General features: G+C 43.5%; 2 protein-coding genes across 2 annotated transcripts in view; one reads left to right on the top strand and one right to left on the bottom strand.

The window, feature by feature from the left end:
- LOC143961886 (semaphorin-3F-like) overlaps nt 1-23,237 on the top strand; it is a gene marked incomplete at its 3' end in the record, with an annotated part of 149,795 nt that overhangs the window by 107,949 nt on the left and 18,609 nt on the right. Inside the window, 5 exon segments of the mRNA XM_077471252.1 lie at nt 569-688; nt 4,263-4,356; nt 7,705-7,824; nt 10,945-11,084; nt 12,673-12,787. Of these exon segments, the coding sequence (XP_077327378.1) occupies nt 569-688; nt 4,263-4,356; nt 7,705-7,824; nt 10,945-11,084; nt 12,673-12,787 (589 nt within the window).
- TTC16 (tetratricopeptide repeat domain 16) overlaps nt 9,561-23,237 on the bottom strand; it is a 121,057-nt gene continuing 107,380 nt past the window's right edge. Inside the window, exon 13 of the transcript XR_013270643.1 lies at nt 9,561-9,572. The gene's annotated coding sequence lies outside the window, so the exon portion shown is untranslated. The remainder of the gene's footprint in view (nt 9,573-23,237) is intronic.

Genomic DNA, 23,237 nt, shown 5'->3' with positions numbered 1-23,237 from the left:
CACAAGAGGGGCTTGGCCTAGGCCTGGAAACCAGGAGGCAATACCAGAGCAATCCCATGGCACTCCCAGGAGGCAATCCCATAACATACCCAGGAGGCAATCCCATAGTACTCGCAAGAGGCATTCTCATGGCACTCACAAGAGGCATTCTCATGGCACTCACAAGAGGCATTCCCATGGCACTCCCTGTAGGCAATGCCATTGCACTTCCTGTAGGCAATCCCATGGCACTCCCAGAAGGCAATCCCATGGCACTCCCAAGGACATGGGGGACAAATAAGAAATAGTTTAGGCGATTTTAGTTCCATTTTAAGGCTGCCTTTGCAATGCCATATCCAAATTACGCTGGACTGGACTTTTTACCCAGTGTTTATTCCTCCTGTAGAGGGCAGTATAACCTGCCGCTATAGGACTTCCTGTGTCCCTGAATGCAGGATTTTGTAAGGATTTTACAGCGACTACAAAAATTTGATTTTTCATTTCCAGCTGGGACCCGTCTCACTTCACCAAGATTTTCCTATTCCGGAGACTTTCTTCCTTTTAACATTCTCTATGTCTGTCACTGTAGGACGAGTGCGCCAATTATCTGCGCGTCATTCAGCCGGTAAACCGAACTCATCTCTATGCTTGCGGAACCGGAGCGTACCAGCCGCAGTGCACTCTTATCTACCGGGGCTGGAGGTCAGAGGTAAGCAGGGCTGGGACAAGGGGTGGGCATGAGGGGAAGCTGCCCTGGGCATAGCAGAACAAGGGGGGCGAGAATAAAAGAAGGTAGGGTGGTTACACCCACTCTACAACATGCATTAGTAGTGGGGAAGGAGGCGCAATTTCACATCCTTGCCCTGGATGCTGGATGGACCTGTCCCAGCACTGGAGATAAGTCCCCTACACTATACTGTAGGGGGCGCTGCATCACAGGCAGCATTTCCTCTTCATCTGATGTACTGTATATGTAGCAGTAATGCTGTTTTGTTTCACCTTTTCTGCAAAACAGTCAGATTGAATTGTATGCCTAGCCCCTAATAAAGTTGTATCTGGACCTTCAATTTCCAAATTTGTTACTAGAGATAAAAATCTGACAGCCTCCGCTGAATACGACCCATCCAAGTGAATGGGGGGCCGCTCTTAATGTGCCCACCAGCCGGGTTGTGGCACGCTAGTGCAGGGTTCAAGAGTTTAAAGCAGGGGCTGAATGCTCTCTGAAAAGCAATCTGAACTCTAGTCGCTCTTTAGAGGCCAAAGCACATGAATGAATCCTAATGTTATTTTTATACCGTGCATGAAAACGTTTGTTTAATTCTCTTAATGTAGCAAAAAAAAACTAAATCTGGATTATGACCATCTGACTTGCTCATCTGACCAAGGAGGTACTATGAGTCCCAGCATGCCAAAGATGTGAGAAAGCGTTGCGTTTTAATAACATTGGTTGGTTGTACACGTTACCTACGTATGAACAAGTGCACTATTAATATTGTTAAAGAAACAGAGAAGAGTGATCCCTTCAATGTGTAGCTTTTCACAGCCTGTTTCTTTTGGCAGCCTTCCCTTTGACCGTGTCCAGGTCACATTCTTTACTGCCACCTTGTGGGCAATTATCATTACTGCAGGACCCCCCAAAGCCCTTCAAGTTTACCGTGCCTGATTAAAAACATATATTTTTTTTTTATTTAAAAAAAAAAAAAGAAAAGAAAGAAAGTATCTTTGCTGACTTGAAGTTGGAATATTCTTTCTTTCTTTTATTTTCTTTCTTTCTTTTTCTTTCTCTTCTCTTCTTTTCCTTTCTTTCTTTTTCTTTCTCTTCTTTTCTCTTCTTTTTCTTTTCTTTTTCTTTTCTTTCTTTCTCTTCTTTTCTTTCTTTTTCTTTCTGTTCTCTTCTTCTTTCTTTATTTTTCTTTCTCTTCTCTTCTTTTCCTTTCTTTCTCTTCTCTTCTTTTTATTTATTTTTTTATTTTCTTTCTCTTCTCTTCTTTTCCTTTCTTTCTTTTCTCTTCTTTTTCTTTATTTTTTTCGTTTCTTTCTTTCTCTTTTTTTCTTTTGCTTTCTTTTTCTTCTCTTCTTTTCCTTTCTTTCTTTTCTCTTCTTTATCTTTCTTTTCTATTTTCACACATAAAATATCTTATGTTCCAGTAATGATTGAACCTGTCATGGTAACAGTTGAAGTTTTGTGTCACTATTCCTATATTGTTCCTACAGAGGAGGGAACCAAGAGGAAAAACAAATAAAAATAAATAAAAACTTGAAAAAAAAATATATAAATAATAAAGAAAAAATAATTCAAAAACAAAATAAACATCTTTTTTATTTTAAAAAAGAAAGCATCTTTGCTGACTTGAAGTTGGAATATTATTTATTTTATTTTATTTTCCTTTCTCTTCTTTTCCTTTCCTTTCTCTTTTCTTCTTTTCCTTTCTTTCTTTTTTCTTTTCTTTCTTTCTCCTCTCTTCTTTTCTTTTCCTTTTTCTTTCTCTTCTTTTCTTCTCTCTTTCTTTTTCTTTCTTTCTTTTCTTGTCTTTTTCTTTCTTTTCTCTTCTTTTTCTTTTTTTGTTTTGTTTTCTTTCTCCTTGTAGTTATGTTTCCAGAAGAACATTCAGTTATTTTTAGGCCATGTGATAATTTTCACACATAAAATATCTTATGTTCCAATAATGATTGAACCTGTCGTGGTCACAGTTGAAGTTTTGTGTCACTGTTCCTATATTGTTCCTACAGAGGAGGCAACCAAGAGGAAAAAAAATAAAAATAAAAACTTGAAAAAATAAATAATAAAAAAAAGAAAGAAAAAATAATACAAAAACAAAATAAACATTTTTTTTTATTTAAAAAAAAAGAAAGTATATTTGCTGACTTGAAGTTGGAATATTCTTTATTTTATTTTATTTTCCTTTCTCTTCTTTATCTTTCGTTTCTAAATATAATAAGATAATAAAAAAATAAAAAAATAAATAAAAATAAAAATACAAAATAAACATAAAAAATAACGGAAAAAAACTTGTTTTGGATAACAAAAATACCAAAAATGTAAAATGTAGTTTTTAATTTTACATTTTTGGTATTTTTTTTTATTTTTTTTATGTTTATTTTGTATTTTTATTATTCTTTTTTCTTTTCTTTATTTTCTATTATTTATATTTATTTTTTCAAGTTTTTTTTTTTCCTCTTGGTTCCCTCCTCTGTAGGAAACAATATAGGAAGTGTGACACAAAACTTCAGCCGTGACCATGACAGGTTCAATCATTATTCAGCTGAGGCCCAGAAATTGCATCTGTTCCCTTGTATCTCCGAGTACTTCTGTGAGCAATCTGTGATACCAGTGAATCGTAATATTCTAGCAAAAATGTAAATTGAAGGATCACACCACTGCTAAAAATTCCAGATACAACTTTATTCCAATATAAGTCGGGGGAGGGGGGGGGGCAATCCAAAGGGTAGCTAATGGGTTTCAACTGTGGCAAAATGTCTTCCTCAGGACTTGATTGAATAAAGGGATTATGGACTGGAAGTGAACTGGACCTATACTGGTGTTTCTTCCATTGTGATTACAAGCACAGGCCTTGTCAGCAGCTGTCATCCAGTCATCCAGGATGTCACCCACAGGTCCCAAATTTTGGAAAATTGTTGTGGGTGTCCCCTGGTTTCCTGTGCGTGTTTGGGGGAGGGGTGGGTCTTCTATTATGGGGATGAATGTACATTTTCATCGTATTGCTATGCATTTCCTTACATACAAAAGAATTACAGCAAAAAATGACAGGTGCCCTTCAAGGCTCCACCAGGTCCAGTTTGCATGACAAACTGCTAGGAGTGCTGACGAGGACAGAGCTCATCCCAGCTCAAAACATCTAGTAGGGAAAGTAAGTCTTAAAAGTCGCACTTCACGGCAAAAAATCTTGTGAGGAGGTACATGACGGCCTCAGCCTGGGTTCCAAACAGGCCTCTGACGTGTTTCACACTGCCCTGAAACGCATTGGCCTGGTTAGAGCCTGGGCTGAGGCTGTCCTACACCTCCTTACAGTTTGTTTTTTTCTGTGATGTGCGACTTTTAGGACTTCCTTTCCTTTTACCCTACCGTACAAAATTACTGTAGAAGTGTCTTGGTGGGGAAATGTCTGAGGAGACAACCAAAAGACAGAGAGCTCAACCACCAGGAAGGTCAAGGAGGAGCTGCGTTCTTCTCAGTCACATATAACCGGAGGAGGGAAATTTTCTTTTATCCCCGGGATCCTCACACAACATACTGTATCGTTCTGTCTTCTTTCTGTTTCCAGGACTATGTGTTTAGGATTATATCCGGCTCCCACGAGTCTGGGAAAGGAAGATGCCCCTATGACCCCAAGCAAGACAACATGGCGACCATCATAGGTGGGTTTTATCAACTCCACAATACTTATTAATTCTGTGTTAGGTGCTCTGCATCTCCAAATAAAGTGTTTAGGAGCACAAGGGGGCGCCTCTAAGCGCAGCATTCAATTGACGTTATGTAGCAGCCAAAACTACACTGACATAATTCCACCTAGAGAGCGCTTCTTGGTATGATTGCACCTGTGACGGGGATTTTCCATCCACAGGGGGGTCTGTCAGCAGCAGAGATGGAGAAACTGGAAAGCCACACGTCAGCCAGACTAGGAAGTTGTTGGGAACCAATAGGTTCTGAGGTTTGACAAAGGAGCCCAATTGGTGATCCAAAGTGTGTTACCTAGACAGAAGAACGTCTACAGTTCTGCGTTCCACCGTGGTTCCCAATGAATTGCTACTCCCGCTGATGTGCGGTGAGTGTCATTTTGGCGGCTACATAAAGTCGTTTTAATACTGCACTTAGTGGCGCCCCCTTGTTTTCCTCTACTGTATTTTTAGAGACCGATGCCTACCTTTGTGCCGTGATTGGTTTTATTATGGACTTTGTTCACTATTGTGGACTATTATGGACTGAATAAGCCCTTATAACAGTGATGGCGAGCCTTGGCACCCCAGATGTTTCGGAACTACATTTCCCATGATGCTCTGGCACTCCGCAGTGTAGTTGAGCATCATGGGAAACGTAGTCCCAAAACATCTGGGGGATGCCAAGGTTCACCATCACTGCCTTATAATATATGGACTTATTGGGGAGGCTGTGTTATGTTATGCCTCGGACCATACAAAATACAGTGCCTTGAAAAAGTTCATACCCCTTGAAATTCTCCACATGTTGTCATGTTACAACCAAAAACTTAAATGTATTTTATTGGGCTTTTATGTGATAGACCAACACAAATTGGCTCATAATTGTGAAGTCGAAGGAAAATGATACAAATAAATATGTGAAAAGTGTGGGGGGGCATTTGTATTCAGCCACCTTTACTCTGATATCCCGAACTAATCTAGTGGGACCAATTGCCTTCTGAAGTCACCTAATTAGTAAATAGAGTCCACCTGTGTGTCATTTAATCTCAGTATAAATACAGCTGTTCTGTGAAGCCCTCAGAGGCTTGTTAGAGAACCTTAGTTAACAAACAGCATCACGAAGGCCAAGGAACACACCAGACAGGTCAGGGATAAAGTTGTGGAGAAGTATAAATCAGGGTTAGGTTATAAAAAAATCTCCAAAGCTTTGAACATCACATGGAGCTCTGTTCAATCCATCATCGGAAAATGGAAAGAGTATGGCACAACTGCACACCCACTAAGACATGGCTGTCCACCTAAACTGACCGGCCGGGCAAGGAGAGCATTCATCAGAGAAACAGCCAAGAGTCCCATGGTAACTCTGGAGGAGCTGCAGAGATCCACAGCTCAGGTGGGAGAATCTGTCCACGGGACAACTATTAGTCGTACTCTCTACAAATCTGCCCTTTATGGAAGAGTGACAAGAAGAAAGACATTGGTGAAATAAAGTCATAAGAAGTCCTGTTTGCAGTTTGTGAGAAGCCATGTGGGGGACACAGCAAACATGTGGAAGAAGGTGCTCTGATCAGAGGAGACCAAAATTCAACTTTCTGGCCTAAAAGCAAAACGCTATGTGTGGGGGAAAACTAACACTGCCCATCACCCTGAACACACCATCCCCACCGTGAGACATGGTGGTGGTGGCAGCATCATGTGGTGGGGATGTTTTTCTTCAGCAGGGACAGGGAAGCTGGTCAGAGTTGATGGGAAGATGGATGGAGACAAATAGAGGACAATCTTAGAAGAAAACCTGTTAGTTTGCAAAAGACTTCAGACCAGGGCGGGGGTTCACCTTCCAGCAGGACAACGACCTGAAACATACAGCCAGAGCTACAATGGAATGGTTTAGATCAAAGCATATTCATGTGTTAAAATGGCCCAGTCACAGTCCAGACCTAAATCCTATTGAGAATCTGTGGCAAGACTTGAAAATTGCTGTTCACAGACGTTCTCCATCCAGTCTGACAGAGCTTGAGATATTTTCGCAAAGAAAAATGGGCAGAAATGTCCCTCTCTAGATGTGCAAAGCTGGTAGAGACATCCCCAAAAAGGCTTGTAGAGAAAGTGGGTTCTACAAAGTATTAAATAAAAGTGAACAGTGAGTCCTGCGCAAATCTGTCAAAATTCTATATAAAGTGCTAAGTGCTAATAAAATAAAAATAAATCTAAACCCAAAAATTAAAATATATAGAAAGCCGACAAAATACAGAAGTCCATATGGTGGATATCAACGTCTAATTCACTGGCACCAGTTGTGAAAACGCAGGTAAAAGCAGTATTATAAAATCCAGGGGCTAAAGGCTCTCAGAACTCTCACCTCCAAGTATAGAAAAATAGGCACATCAAACCAAGCAGACCACCTCCACTTTTGTTCCGAGCCACCAGGGGGTCCTCAGCTACAGTCAACTAGGAAGCAGTGATCTCCACACTGGGCCACAAGGGGGCCATATAATACATGTAGACTGTACTGTTGTTACGAGGAAGGTATCCACAGGGGTGTGCAGCTCAAAAAATAAGTCACGTGAAGAAGTCACGTGGTTGACGCAACGCGTAGGGAGTGGCCGTACGTCGTACCGGAAGTGAAGTAGGACTGGCGGAAAACGCCAAAACACCATTTTGCTTTATGTGCTGTTCTTTTTGTTTAAATGTGAGAGTCCGATTTTTTTACTTCTTTTAATTAAACGTCACTATTTTGAGAAATGACTACACTATCAGAGTCTTCCCTCTCTCTCCATATTTATTATTTTTTGAGCTGCATACCCCTGTGGATACTTTCAAGGCACTGTATATGTGGGTTTCTCAAATAAATTGTATGTACATGCTCAATTCTCATCCAATAAAACGGTCCTCCTAGTAGTCCTCCTCATTGCACTCCAGCAATGGAGCACATTCTGTTTTCCATACCAGATTAAGAGAGCCATTGTCTCTGCTTGGGTCATACAAAAGCCACAATATAACAATACAAGAGGAAGTAATCCATGGTGTGTGTTGTACAATGTCATATGGAAGCTGGTAGATATGCTGGCTTGTTTAGTAAAGCGGTATAAAGTGCACTGACAATGTCCAAAAAAATATGGTTACCTGTTGCAACCAATGGGATTTCCCGTTGGTGTGTGTGGACCAGTGGCGCGTTCTGCTTGCTGTAGGTGGTGGATGAAGGGCGCATTTTACATCATAGCTGTTTTGTTTTGCATTAATTACCCAATAAGGTCATGGAAGGGAGAAACTGTTCCTTTTAAATTCTATCTCAAGCCAAACTACTGTTGTTATTTCCTTTTTGTACAGATGGGGTTCTGTATGCGGGAGTCCAGGTGGATTACATGGGGACCGATTCTGCCATATTCCGCACAATGGGTATCAGACCTCCAATCAGAACTGAGCAGTACGACTCTCGATGGTTGAATGGTAAGTTGCTTCATCAAAATCGCTTATTTGAACCCAGATACGAATCTCTTTAATTGATATCTGTCTTCACAGGGAAAAAAAGCATCAGAGACTAGAGAGTAGTCGGGTACAGGCCTGGGTCTTGGCAGGTGGCAAGTAGAGGATAGTCAGGTAGTCTGGGATGGCAATAAGACCGCTTTCACACTGAGGCTTTTTTTAGGAGTTTTAGCAATAGAAATACCGCCTCCCATTCATTTCCATGTGACTTTTCACACTGGGGGCGGTGCGCTTGCTGGGTCGTTGGGAAATGTCCTGCAAGCAGCATCTTTGGGGCGGTTTTGGAGTGCTGTATTTAGAGCTCCCAAAACGCCCTTGCCCATTGAATTTAATGGCAGCGCTTCCAACACGCCTGAAAAGCACAGCAACACAAGGAGCTTTTAACCTCCTGTCTTTGGGGTTAAAAGCATCCCGCTAGCGGCCCAAAAAGCGCTGATTGAACAGCGCATTTAGTGCTAACACGGCCCCAGGGTGAAAAGGGTCTAAAGTAGGCAATAGACAAGGCAGTAGGTGAGAAAGTAGTCAGGTTCAAGTAGAGGTCAAGGCAGGCGGCAAGTAAAGTACGTGAGAGGGTAATTGGGTTCAAGCAGAGGTTAAGGCAGGCAGAAAGTAAAATAGGTGAGAGGGTACTCAGGTTCAAGCAGAGGTCAAGGTAGGCGGCAAGTAAAGTAGGTGAGAGGGTAGTCCGGTTCAAGCAGAGGTCAAGGCAGGTGGCAAGTAAAGTAGGTCAGAGGTTAGTCAGGTTCAAGCAGGGGTCAAGGCAGACAGCAAGTGAAATAGGTGATAGGGTAGTCAGGTTCAAGCACAGGTCAAGGCAGGCGGAAAGTGAAAAAGGTGAGAGGGTAGTCAGGTTCAAGCGGAGGTCAAGGCAGGTGGCAAGTACAGTAGGTGAGAGGGTAGTCGGGTTCAAGCAGAGGTCAAGACAGGCGTCAAGTAAAGTAGGTGAGAGGGTAGTCAGGTTCAAGCAGAGGTCAGGTGAGAGGGTAGTCAGGTTCAAGCAGAGGTCAAGGCAGGCGTCAAGTAAAGTAGGTGAGAGGGTAGTCAGGTTCAAGCAGAGGTCAGGTGAGAGGGTAGTCAGGTTCAAGTAAAGGTCAAGGTAGGCGGCAAGTAAAGAGGTAGTAAGGGGGCAGACAAGAGTTGTCATGTACAAGCAGGGGAAAGTAGTCAAGTAATTCAAGATGGCAATGAGCAGACACGTTTTTTACAATTAATATAGTATAGTGATCCTCTGCGCTATAATATGGTGAATTTGATAACAATAATTCCTAATTGGATACCCAGAATTGCTGTAAAACCTAGTGATTTCACAAATACACGTGCATAAACAAGTAAATAAATGATTTTGCGCTATTCCATCCTTTATAATTAAATAAACAATGTTATATAATGATGAACTGAAATCTTACAATAAAAAAGTCCAGTGATGATTATAAATCGATAATCCTAAAATAATCAATTCCCAGTTCAATATAAATGACAATACTGTGATCCAATAGTGACTGTGATCCAAATATAAACACTGTGATCAATGTGAAGTCCTTCAATGAACAGATCCAATAACCTTCTTACTAAAACTTCAGAGAGTCTCTGCCCCGCCGCCAACACCCTCAGTGCTCACAGAACTCTCACCTCATATGCACAGAATATAAGCCTTGAATATTGTTAAGGACAAGCTATTCCCTCCTGCTGGAAAACTCCTCCGCCGATCCTCTCTCAGAAGGTCCGGGACCATGTGTGTGTGTCTGTGGGGGGGTGGGGGGGGGGAGGTAAACAGACAAGCCTCCAATAGTGCATTAACGTAACCAAACCAATGTATTTAAAGTATGCTCACGTGACTTCTTCAGAGTCCCCTGAAGAAATCACGTTACATGACGTGACTTCTTCAGGGGTCCCCTGAAGAAGTCATGTAACGTGGCGTAGGGCATGGCCATAAGACGCAGCAGACCGGAAGTGATGTGAGAGGCGGAAACTCTGCTGTTTTTGCTGTTTGAAGCACTTTTAATTGTGCTTTAGATGTAAGCATATTTTAAATAAATTGGTTTGGTAACGTTAATGCACTATTGGAGGCTTGTCTGTTTACCTTAGCCCCCACACATGGTCCTGGAGTATAGGGTAGTCAAGCAAAGCAATAGACGAGAGTAGTCGGGTGCAAGTAGGATTCTTGGCAGGTGGCGAGTAGAGGGTAGTCAAGCGGTCTGTGATGGCAATAAGTAGACAAGGCAGTAGATGAGAAAGTAGTCTGGTTCAAACAGGAGTAAGTATAGGGTGGTCAGGCAGTCCTGGAAGGCAATAAGTAGACAAAAGCAGCAGTCAAGTACAAACAAAGATCCCCCTCAGGTGGCAAGTAGAGAGTAATCGGGCAGTTCGGGATGGCAATAAATATGCAGCAGACAAAATAGTAGTCTGGTACAATTTGGGTCAAGGCAGGTGGCAAGTAGAGGGTAGTCGGGCAGTCTGGAATAGCAGAAAGTAGTCAGTAGAAAAGAGAATAGACCAGTGAGTAGACAAAAGAATAGTCAGGTACAAGCAAGTGTCTCGGCAGGTGGCAAGTAGAGGGTAGTTAGGCATTCCGGGAGAACAATTAGTAAACCATAGACAAGAAAATAGTCAGGTACAAGGAGAGGTCAAGGCCAGCAGCAAGTATAGGGTGGTCACTGGTCAGGCATTCCGGGACAACAATGAGTAAACTGTAGACAAGAATGTAGTCAGGTAAAAGGAGAGGTCAAGGCGAGCAGCAAGTATAGGTAGGTCTGGTCATTGGTCAGGCATTCCGGGACAACAATGAGTAAACCGTAGACAAGAAAGTAGTCAGGTACAAGGAGAGGTCAAGGCTAGCAGCAAGTATAGGGTGGTCAGGCAGTCTGGGACAGCAAAGAATAGGCTGCAGACAAGGCAGTAGATGAGACAGTAGTTGGGTACAAGCAGAGGTCAAGGCAGGTGGCAAGTAGATGGTATAGTCAGTTATTTTTGGATGGCAACTAAACATTGTCACAAAGTTGTGATAGAATTCTTACAAATTCTTCAATCTCGGTGTCCTGCTAACTATACAAAAAAAACCTTTGTGACTTCTCCTTTCACCTCTAGATCCGGTATTTGTGGGCTCTCTGGTGGTGCCAGAGAGCAGCTTTAGAGAGGATGACAAACTGTACATCTTATTCCGGGAGAGGAGCCTGGAGGGTGAGAACGGGCCGGCCGTTGTGTCTCGGATCGCTCGGATATGTTTGGTGAGAGACATTCACGCCTTGTGTTCGTTTATTATCATTATTTGTGGTTCCGTCCTCTCGCCTGTGAATTATACCTTCTCATCACAAATCCTGCATCCCTGTTTATTGAAAGTACTACGTAATTACCACTTCAAGTCTGCTCTTTCCTGATAAAGCTATGTGTATACATTGGCATGCTAGGACTGTTGTGTTCTGCTTAGAAAATATGACAAGGGTTGCTGATATTAAATAATCTGTATCTATGGAGTGAAGCCACAGATAACACGTATTTATATAACAGAGGAGTTCCTCTTTTGAATAGGTCCACCAAGCCACCCCCTTGGAACCAGTAGGTGACCCCTTTGTCCTGGAACTAGATGTGAACCTCAGTGGTTATAGGCAGACTGGAAGGCCCAGACATTGGGCTCTTGAGCTGAACGTCTGGTTTGTGCAGAAGGTGATAGGAGATACACTATATTACCAAAAGTATTGGGACGCCTGCCTTTACACACACACACACACGAAGTGTAATGGCATCCCCAGTCTTCGTAGGGTTCAATATTGAGTTGACCAACACTTTGCAGCTATAACACTTCTGAGAAGGCTGTCCACAAGGTTTAAGAGGGTGTCTATGGGAATTCTTGACCATTCTTCCAGAAGCGCATTTGTGAGGTCAGGCACTGATGTTGGACGAGAAGGTCTGGCTTGCAGTCTCCGCTCTAATTCATCCCAAAGGTGAGTGTGGCTGGAAGAACCTCAATATATACGGCACCTCATCCCTATTAGTTAGACAATTATATAGGGGAGGATAAGGATATAGGGAACCGCTATAATCCCCCTCTCCATCCTTATCCTTCCCTATATAATTGTCATTCCAAAGGTGTTTTATCGGTTTGAGGTAAGGACTTTGCTTTGTGCACTGGTGTGCAGTCATGTTGGAACAGGAAGGGCCCATCCCCAAACTGTTCCCACAAAGTTGGGAGCATGAAATTGTCCAAAATGTCTTGGTATGCTGACGCCTTAAGAGTTCCCTTCACTGGAACTAAGGGGCCAAGTCCTACCCCTGAAAAACAACCCCCTACACCATAATCCCCCCTCCACCAAATGATTTGGACCAGTGCACAAAGCAAGGTCCATAAAGACATGGATGAGCGAGTTTGGGGTGGAGGAACTTGACTAGCCTGCACAGAGTCCTGACCTCAACCCGATAGAACACCTTTGGGATGGATTAGAGCGGAGACTGCGAGCCAGGCCTTCTCGTCCAACATTAGTGCCTGACTTCACAAATGCGCTTCTGGAAGAATGGTCAAACATTCCCATAGACACACTCCTTGTGGATGAACTTCCCAGAAGAGTTGAAGCTGTTATAGCGGGAAAGGGTGGGCCAACTCAATATTGAACCCTACGGATTAAGACTGGGATGCCATTAAAGTTCATGTGCGTGTAAAGGCAGGTGTCCCAATACTTTTGGTAATATAGTTGATGTAAAATATTTCAATGTATTTTGATATTTGTGTCATTGTATTGTGTTTAAGCTCATTTTTAAAGAACTCCTATGTTCTGTGGAACAAATTGATACACTTAATGTCAATATTATTCATCATTGTAGAATGACGAGGGTGGGATGCGCTCCCTAGTGGGAAAGTGGACCTCTTTCCTCAAAGCGAGACTCGTTTGCTCTGTTATTGGTCCAGATGGAGTTGAGACATCGTTCGACCAACTGCGTGAGTACACCTAATACTGTAAATGATACCCGCCATTGTTCTTTGGAAATGTGCAAACGGCACTATCACCATTTTTATGTAATATGGGACAACATAGCAAAAAGATTCTGCCCCTGTAGGACGTCAGTTGACAAAACGCGTAGGGAAGGGCATTTGATGTGACGTCACCACGCGTGTATGGTTTGTTATCACATACATGAAGTGATGCTAGTGCTGTTTGCATGAAATCTGAATGAATATTTGTTTTGATGGTATTTACATCATACAGATAGCTGCTGCACCAGAATCTATTGGTTTCATACTTACTGCCTCTTTTTTTCTGTGGTGCAAGTTTTATCATTATATTGTTTCCATTGTTTTGTGGTGCTTGTGCTTGTCTTCAGCTTCCTCCCATTCTGCCACAGTACCCAAGATCAGCCTGTTATCATTGGAGAGCAGAGAACTCTATTCCCTGCCTCTCACAGTGCTGTTCTGGAGCATCCACTGGCCAATCCTAGCACGGGCACATGAGGGTAAGGAGGCAGAATTCTTGGCGCTGTGTTAGCTCCAGCCCAGAAATAGTGATTTCTGGGAGGGCGCCACCAGATGAAGAAAGTGGAAGGTATGTACAGGAACCTAGGGGTGCAATTCTTACTTGCCTTGAGTAACGTTGTTTAGGTTTAAGTAAAAAGTCTGTGGCCACTAGGGGCATTCTTCTCACTGACCACCAATGTAAGGAAAATTCTTCTCACTGATCACCACTGTAAGGGACATTCTTCCCACTGATCACCAATGTAAGGGACATTCTTCTCACTGATCACCAATGTAAGGAACATTCTTCTCACTGATCACCAATGTAAGGAACATTCTTCCCACTGATCACCAATGTAAGGGACATTCTTCTCACTGATCACCAATGTAAGGAACATTCTTCCCACTGATCACCAATGTAAGGGACATTCTTCTCACTGATCACCAATGTAAGGAACATTCTTCCCACTGATCACCAATGTAAGGAGCATTCTTCCCACTGATCACCAATGTAAGGGACATTCTTCCCACTGATCACCAATGTAAGGAACATTCTTCTCACTGATCACCAATGTAAGGGACATTCTTCTCACTGATCACCAATGTAAGGAACATTCTTCTCACTGATCACCAATGTAAGGAACATTCTTCCCACTGATCACCAATGTAAGGGAAATTCTTCTCACTGATCACCAATGTAAGGAACATTCTTCTCACTGATCACCAATGTAAGGAACATTCTTCTCACTGATCACCAATGTAAGGAACATTCTTCCCACTGATCACCAATGTAAGGGAAATTCTTCTCACTGATCACCAATGTAAGGAACATTCTTCTCACTGATCACCAAGGTAAGGAACATTCTTCTCACTGATCACCAATGTAAGGAACATTCTTCTCACTGATCACCAATGTAAGGAACATTCTTCCCACTGATCACCAATGTAAGGGAAATTCTTCTCACTGATCACCAATGTAAGGAACATTCTTCTCACTGATCACCAATGTAAGGAACATTCTTCTCACTGATCACCAATGTAAGGAACATTCTTCTCACTGATCACCAATGTAAGGAACATTCTTCTCACTGATCACCAATGTAAGGAACATTCTTCCCACTGAACACTGTACTGTGAGCTATGGATACAGTTATTGTTGGCAGAGGTTCTCTGAGACCTGAAGATTATTTCAATGGTTCCTCCATGTTAAAACAGTTGAGAAAGGCCCGTCATATGGAAAGTGTCAGAGGAATAATGATGTCGGTGATGCTGCGTTTCCATCAGGAGGTGTAGTATCTGCTCACCCGTAGCAAGTTGTGTGAAGGTGTACTATAGTATGGACCAGTAAGGATGTGACCACTTCTTCAATGCAGACCTTTATAGGCAGCGCTGAGATGGCAGAGCTTACATCTCGGCAATCCCTGGTTACGATGGAGTTAATGTACTTGGAACCTGGTAGAGCCAACAACAGGATCTCTCCCCCGGCGCAGCATCTGTGACTGCCTTCTGTAGAGGTGACATTGCTCTGAGGTCACAGCCGCTGTTGTTGCAGTTCAAGAAATAATTAACAAAATTTGTACAATGTGTTTTGCCATGACAGCAGCCAGTTAAGCAGCAGAAGCCTCCGTCACATGGATCGGCATGAACTTGTGTGAGAAGGCTTCGAGTGTTCTGCCCGCGCCGTCACTTCTGCTCTTTAATTGGCTGCACAGCCATGGAGAGATGCCGGCGTTAAACATGCCTGGGGGGAGGGGGGCCAAGCTGAACACAAATGAGTGACAAAGATACTTAATAAACAGTGTAAGAATAATACATATGACATCTCCTGTTCATGCCTGAAGAAGAAGCAGAATAGAAACACGGATCCTTGACTAAAGACTGCTAGTGGCCAATCTACATTCAATTGGCTGGGAAATTATTATGTGTACAGATTCCCGGGATGTATAGTGGCGAAAATGATTTTCTCCCCTGCAGATTGTGTAAGTTTGCCCACAAAGAAATGAAGGGTCTATCATTGTTATCATAGGTGTGTTTTATATGATAGAGACAGAATATCAACCAAACATCCATAAAATACACATGATACAAATATTATGGTGTAAAATAATTATTTGATCCGCTACCAACCAACAATAATTCTGGCTACAGTAGGTGCTCATGTGGTACACAGATTAGTCCCGTCAATGTAAGAAGGTGCTCCTAACGACAACTCATTATGTGCATAAAAGACACCTTTCCACAGATTCTCTTTCTTCCATTCAAACCTCACCATCATGGGCAAGACCAAAGAGCTGTCCAAGGATGTCTGGGACAAGATTGTAGACCTGCACCAGGTTGGAATGGGCTACAAGACCATCAGCAAGAAGCTTGGCGAGAGGGTGACAATTGTTGAAGCGATTATTTGCCAATGGGAAAAAAATACAAAATCACCATCAATGGCCCTGGTTCTGGAGCTCCATGCAAGATTTTGCCTCATGGGGTGAGGATGATCATGAGAAAAGTGAGGGATCACCCCAGAACTACACGGGAGGAGCGTGTGAAGGATCTCAAGGCAGTTGGGACCACAGTCACCAAACAAACTATTGGTAACAAATTATGTTGCCGTTGATTGAAATCCTGCAGCACCCGCAAGGTCCCCCTCCTCAAGAAGACACATGTACAGGCCCATTGGAAGTTTGCCAATGAACGATTCAGAGAAGGATTAAGAGAAAGTGCTGTGGTCGGATGAGACCAAAATTAAGCTCTTTGGCATTAACTCGACTCACTGTATTTGGAGGAAGAAAATGCTGACTATGACCCTAAGAACAGCATCCCTACAGTCAAGCACGGAGGTGGAAACTATTTTTTGGGGCTGTTTCTCTGCTAAAGGTACAGGCCGACTTTGCCGCATTGATGGGGATGGGGGCCGTGTATTGTAAAATCTTGGATGACAACCTTCTTCCCTCAGCTAGAACACTGATGATGGGTCGTGGATGGGTCTTCCAGCATGGCATTGACCCAGAACATACCGCTAAGGCAACACAGAATGGCTCAAGAAGAAGCACATTAAGATCATGGAGCGGTCTAGCCAGTCCCCAGCCCTTAATCCTATAGAAAGTTTATAGAGGGAGCTGAAACTTTGACTTGCCAAGCAATCTTAAGGATTTAGAGAAGATCTGTAAAGAAGAGTAGACCAAAAAAAACCCTCCTGAGATGTGTGCAAACCTGGTCACCAACTACAAGAAACGTCTGACCTCTGTACTTGCCACCAAGTCATGTTTTGCTTTGGGATCCAATATACCCGTACCAAAACTGAGACTTTTGGTATGCCTCAAGTGGTCAACAACAGTATTATATGGCATAAAAAAACTTCATGTGGTAGCTCTCAACTCCGGAGGTCATAACCACGACCAACTCAGTCCAGTGTTCTGGGAGGTTGGCATATACAATTAAGTTTAACACTAAAAGACACATTCATTCAAAAATGTACACATGAATCACAATAAACCATTACACAATAACATAATTTGCTAATTGTATTATAACCTGTTTGCCAGGGAAAAAGGGAGGGAGAAAAAAAAATCCTGCAAAACGCTTTCACCTATATTGATTTTACTGCCAACATTGGGCTTAGTTGGTCGTTGTTATAACCTCTGGATTTGGAAGCTACCACAAGATGATTTTGGTAGTGTAGGTAGATTTCTGGGATGTCTCCAGCAAGAGCTCTAAGGCTGCGTACACACGGGCGGACTATCCGTCCAACTAAGTCCGTCAGACAATCCAACAGACAGTCCGTCCTACTTTTGAATGAACGGACTTGACCACACACGACGAACAGACAGTCCGCTGAAAGCTTGCGCGATGACGTGTACGGCACGTACGACGGGACTAGAAATTCGACGTCCAATACACTGCAATGCAACCTTCGGCCGTGTAAATCCTTTCTGAGCATGCGCCATACTTAGTCCATCGAACTAGCCTACTCACGAGCGGACTGTCCGCTGAAACCAAGTTTGGACGGACAATATTACGGAAATACCGAAAGACTTAGTCCGCCAGACTGTCCGCTGAAAAAGTCAGCTGAAGCCCACACACGAAACACGTTTCAGCGGACTAAGTTGGACGGACAATCCTCTCGTGTGTACGCGGCCTAGGACTATTTAAAATCTGACCTCCAGACTCCACTTAGCTGTACTGGCTCCTCTCCTACTGAATTTCCTTCCTCCCAGTTCACTGCACACTGCAAGCTTCTTACAAAAGAATTATAGCAGTTTTCCAGGAGACCTCTTTTAGTGGGGCTTAAAATGGTATAAAGCAGCCATTCTCAGCCAGGGTTCTGTGGAATCCAAGGGTTCCTCCAGTTTGCTAGGTGTTCCTCCAGAGTTTGCTAGGGGTTCCTCCTGAGTTTGCTTGGGGTTCCTCCTGAGTTTGCTTGGGGTTCCTCCTGAGTTTGCTTGGGGTTCCTCCTGAGTTTGCTTGGGGTTCCTCTTGCGTTTCCTTGGGGTTCCTCTTGAGTTTCCTTAGGGTTCCTCTTGAGTTTCCTTAGGGTTCCTCTTGAGTTTGCTTGGGGTTCCTCCTGAGTTTGCTAGGGGTTCCTCCTGAGTTTGCTAGGGGTTCCTCCTAAGTTTGCTAGGGATTCCTGCAAATGTTTTCTAGGGGTTCCTCCAGAGTTAGCTAGGGGTTCCTCCAAAAGTTTGCTAGGGGTTCCTGCAGAGTTAGCTAGGGGTTCCTCCACAGTTTCTTAGGTGTTCATCCATAGTTTTAGGGGTTTCTCCAGAATTTGCTGGGGGTTCCTCCACAGTTTCTTAGGGGTTACTTTAGAGTTGCTAGGGGTTCCTCTGCAGTTTCTTAGCGGTTCCTCCACAGTTTCTTAGCGGTTCCTCCACAGTTTCTTAGGGGTTACTTTAGAGTTGCTAGGGGTTCCTCCACAGTTTCTTAGGGGTTCCTTCACAGTTTCTTAGGGGTTCCTTCACAGCTTCTTGGGGTTTCATCCACAGTTTCTTAGGGGTTCCTCCACAGTTTCTTAGGGGTTCCGCCACAGTTTCTTAGGGGTTCCACCACAGTTTCTTAGGGGTTCCGCCACAGTTTCTTAGGGGTTTCTTCAGCGTTTGCTAGGGGTTCCGCCACAGTTTCTTAGGGGTTTCTCCAGAGTTTGCTGGGGGTTTCTTCAGATGTTGGCACCAACACCACTCACTCTTTCCACTGACCACCAGTACAAGGAAGTCCACTTCTTGTTGACCACCAATAGGGTGTGGTTAATGTAACATGAGCTTTATTCATTTTTATCAGGGTTTCACTGAGACCTGAATATTGTTTCAAGGGTTCCTTCATGTTACAAGGTAGGTTTTTACGTTTTTAGGGGTTCCTCCACAGTTTCTTAATGGTTCTTCCACAGTTTCTTAGGGGTTCCTCCACAGTTTCTTAGGAGTTCCTTCAGAGTTTGCTAGGTGTTCCTCCACAGTTTCTTATGGGTTTCTTCAGGTGTGGTTAATGTAACATGAGCTTTATTCATTTTTTATCAGGGGTTCACTGAGACCTGAATATTGTTTCAAGGGTTCCTTCATGTTACAAGGTAGGTTTTTACATTCATAAAATATGTTAAATCCACATATATTTATACAGGAAGATTGTTGTTGAAATGAACGGCCTGGCGGCATGGTATTCTGCTGATTTTCTATTGAAGAAAAATCTGGGCAACAACTTAATCTCCCTTTCCTCCAGTTTTAATACAATAAGCCTGCTGACTTAACCGGCTAAATAGCTTCCTCTTTGATTAGCGGGTGACTCATCCACTTCAAATGATATCATTACCCACTTTACCCCGCCGGTCCAGATATGCTCTTTGTAGCTGTTTATTAGGACCATATTGAGGGCTTAGAGAGAGTGAGAGGACGCCATTGAGCTCCCTCCTCGTCTTTTCTCTTGGTGTAGTCCTTGGATGCTTGGTGGTATAGAGAGATCAGGAGGGGTGGGGAGAAGGGGGGCTTATTTCATGCTTTACAAATGTTTCTCAATTAAAAAAAAAAAAAAAAAAAACATCGGCCCCCCCGCCGGCACCACTTAATTCGCCGCATGCTTTGGCTCATTTTCTGAGCTCTCGTGCGGCTTTGTTCATTTACTGTTCCGGCAAGTTAGAGAGAAAAGTTCATTATTAGTTCATAGCGATGCATGCTTCTTACCGCCGAGAGGGACTCTTTCAAAGTGAAATAAATTGAATTGCTTTTACCCACGATCGCAATGGTACTCGGATGTCGGTCTGCCAGACGTAACGCCCTAAATAACTTATTTTTCATTTGATTCATAACTAATTTTAAAGCAAAAGTTGCTGGAAAGCTTGTCGTAGAAAGGCTTTCCCCCCTTTTTACCCTAGAGCAGTGGTATCCAAACTGTGGCCCAAGGGCCAGATGTTACATATAGTTACATAGTTAGTCAGGTTGAAAAAAGACACAAGTCCATCCAGTTCAACCTTAAAACAAATAAATAAAATAAAAAATAATTGTACAATCCAATATACTCAATTTTTTGCCCACAATTGATCCAGAGGAAGGCAAAATAAACCCCAGCAGAGCATGCTCCAATTTGCTACAGCAGGGGAAAAAAAATTCCTTCCTGATCCCCCAAGAGGCAATCGGATTTTCCCTGGATCAACTTTACCTATGTTAGTGCCCAGTTATATTATGTACATTCAGGAAAGTATCCAGGCCTTTCTTAAAGCAATCTACTGAGCTGGCCAGAACCACCTCTGGTGGGAGTCTATTCCACATTTTCACAGCTCTAACTGTGAAGAAACCTTTCCATACTTGAAGATGAAATCTCTTTTCCTCTAGACGTAAAGAGTGCCCCCGTGTCCTCTGGGTTGACCGTACAGAGAACAACTCAACACCAAGTTCACTATATGGACCCCTAATATATTTGAACATGTTGATCATATCCCCCCTTATTCTCCTCTTCTCAAGAGTGAATACATTTAGTTCCTCTAATCTCTCCTCATAGCTGAGCTCTTCCATGCCTCTTATCAGTTTGGTTGCCCTTCTCTGCACTTTCTCCAGTTCCCCAATATCCTTTTTGAGAACTGGTGCCCAAAACTGAAGTGCATATTCCAGGTGAGGTCTTACTAATGATTTGTACAGGGGCAAAATTATATCTCTCTCTGGAGTCCATACCTCTCTTAATACAAGAAAGGACTTTGCTCGCTTTGGAAACAGCAGCTTGGCATTGCATGTTGTTATTGAGCTTATTATCTACCAAAACCCCCAGATCCTTCTCCACTATGGATTCCCCCAGTTGTACTCCCCCTAGCATGTATGATGCATGCATATTCTTAGCCCCCAAGTGCATAACTTTACATTTATCAGCATTAAACCTCATCTGCCACATAGTCGCCCAATTAGACAGAGCATTGAGGTCGGCTTGTAAATTGGAGACATCCTGTAAAGACGTTATTCCACTGCATATCTTGGTGTCATCTGCAAAGACGGAAATGTTACTTTTGATCCCAGACCCAATATCATTTATAAAGATGTTAAAAAGTAAGGGTCCCAGCACTGAACCTTGGGGTACACCACTGATAACCTTAGACCATTCAGAGTAAGAATCATTCATCACTACTCTCTGAATTCTGTCTTTTAGCCAATTTTCTATCCATTTACAAACTGATATTTCCAAACCTGTAGATTTTACCTTACACATGAGCCGTGTGTGCGGAACTGTATCGAACGCTTTTGCAAAATCCAAGTATACCACGTCCACCGCCACCCCTCTGTCCAAGGTTTTGCTTACCTCCTCATAAAAAGAAATCAGATTTGTCTGACAACTTCTGTCTTTCATGAATCCATGCTGTCTGTTGCTTAAAGTGTTTTTGTTCAGCAAGAACTCGTCGATGTGGTCTTTTATTAAACGCTCCAGTATCTTCCCAGCTATAGAAGTTAAGCTAACAGGTCTATAGTTACTTGGTAAAGACTTTGATCCCTTTTTAAATATAGGCACCACATTGGCCCTGCGCCAATCCAGTGGGACTATTCCCGTCATTAATGAGTCCCTAAAAATTAGATACAATGGCTCTGAAATTACAGAGCTCAATTAGGATCCGTGGGTGGATGCCATCAGGGCCAGGTGCTTTATCCACCTTTATTCCGTCTAAATATTTCTGGACCATATCACTTTTGAGCCATTGTGGATCATTTGGGGCTGTCACTACCACCCCCATTATGGACATGAGCTCCCACATGCTCTTTTGTGTACACAGAGCTGAAGAAAGTATTTAATAAATTAGCCTTCTCTTTGTCCCCAGTCACCCACTCTAGATTATTTGATGTGCCCCATTGCTTGCCTTTAACTGGCCCTTGGGGCACTAGTCCTTCTACTGATATGAGTCACTATTTCTCCTACTAACACCAGTGATGGGGCACTATTACTCCCACTGATACCAATGATGGGGCACTATTCCTCCCACTGACACCAATGATGGGGCACTGTTCCTCACACTGACTCCAATGATGGGGCACTATTGCTTACACTGTTACCAATGATGGGGCATTGGTTGCATCCACTAATACAGGACATTTTCTACTTCCACTGAGCAAAGTCTGACCCCCTCACCCCCCATTTTTAGGTCTTGGGGAACTCCTGCTAAAACCAAGTCATTTGTGGGGAAAATGCCCCCCTTACATTGGTGGTCAGAATTCCACCACTAAAGATTATTGGTGTCATGTCTCTGACTGGGACAAGTGGCGTTGACCCTGGGACTATGCAGGCATCTTCAAAGGGGAGTTCAATCAACCACAGCTGAAGGAACCTCTAGAGGATCCATAAGGTTCTACAGAAACCTGGTGGAGAATGGCTGCCATAGACCATGCCTCTCAACCACTAGTGATGGACGAACTTCCAACGGGACGTTTCGCGAACCGGCGAACGCAGCCAAAAGTTTGCGAACCGCAATGTTCGCAGTGGACCCCATTGACTTTAATGGCAGGCGAACCTTAAAAACCTCCAGGTCACATTTTCAGCCACAAAATACTTACTACCTGTGCACACATAGTACCACAACATGAACACTGACATAACAAAAGTATTAAGTGAATCTGGGATCGACAACAACAAGCATTCTTTTTTTATCTGTGAAATTTTGTCAATTCAGGAGCGCATGAAGGCCATGGAGGAGAGGCAAGGTCAGGGCAGGCTATGAAGGGGGTGCAGAAGATGATCAGTGCCACAGTCAGGGCAGTACCGTCCTGTGCCAGTGTCCCAGTGTGCCAACTTGTGCTTGAGCCCCTCCCTCTGCCCGGCCCTTACCCCCACCTATGCAGGGCTCCACTGTGGTGGTCCGGAGGTGCCAGTCCAGTGCTGATCCTCACCTTGATAGAGAGCACTGACACCAGCACTGTGATAGAGAGCACTGAGACCACACCAGCACCGAGATAGATAGCACTGACACCAGCACCGAAATGGAGAGCACTGACACCACACCAGCACCGAGATAGAGAGAGAGCAATGACACCAGCACCGTGATAGAGAGAGAGCACTGACACCAGCACCGCGATAGAGAGGTCTGACACCACACAAGCACCGTGATAGAGAGCACTGACACCAGCACCATGATAGAGAGCACTGAGATCACACCAGCACCAAGATAGAGAGCACTGACACCAGCACCGAGATAGAGAGCACTGACACCACACCAGCACCGTGATAGAGCGCACTGACACCAGCACCGAGATAGAGATCACTGACACCAGCACCGTGATAGAGATCACTGACACCAGCACCGTGATAGAGAGCACTGACACCAGCACCGTGATAGAGAGCACTGACAGCAGCACTGATACCAGCAACTTGCTGCGGGACCCAAAAATATGACACCGCTCAACCTCTTCAAACAGGAGGGAACGGCATGTAGTACGGAGTGCTTTTTTTGTACAAGGAAGTGAGCCAAAGGTAGAAAAAAGGTCCGGGTGCTAGATTA

This window comes from Lithobates pipiens, unplaced genomic scaffold (assembly GCF_037356315.1).
Source record: "Lithobates pipiens isolate NorthernLeopardFrog02 unplaced genomic scaffold, aLitPip1_a1.2 Scaffold_1, whole genome shotgun sequence".
NCBI classification, from domain to species: Eukaryota; Metazoa; Chordata; class Amphibia; order Anura; family Ranidae; genus Lithobates; species Lithobates pipiens.
The sequence above is the reverse complement of the archived record's forward strand: the minus strand, read 5'-3'. Positions and strand labels throughout refer to the sequence as shown.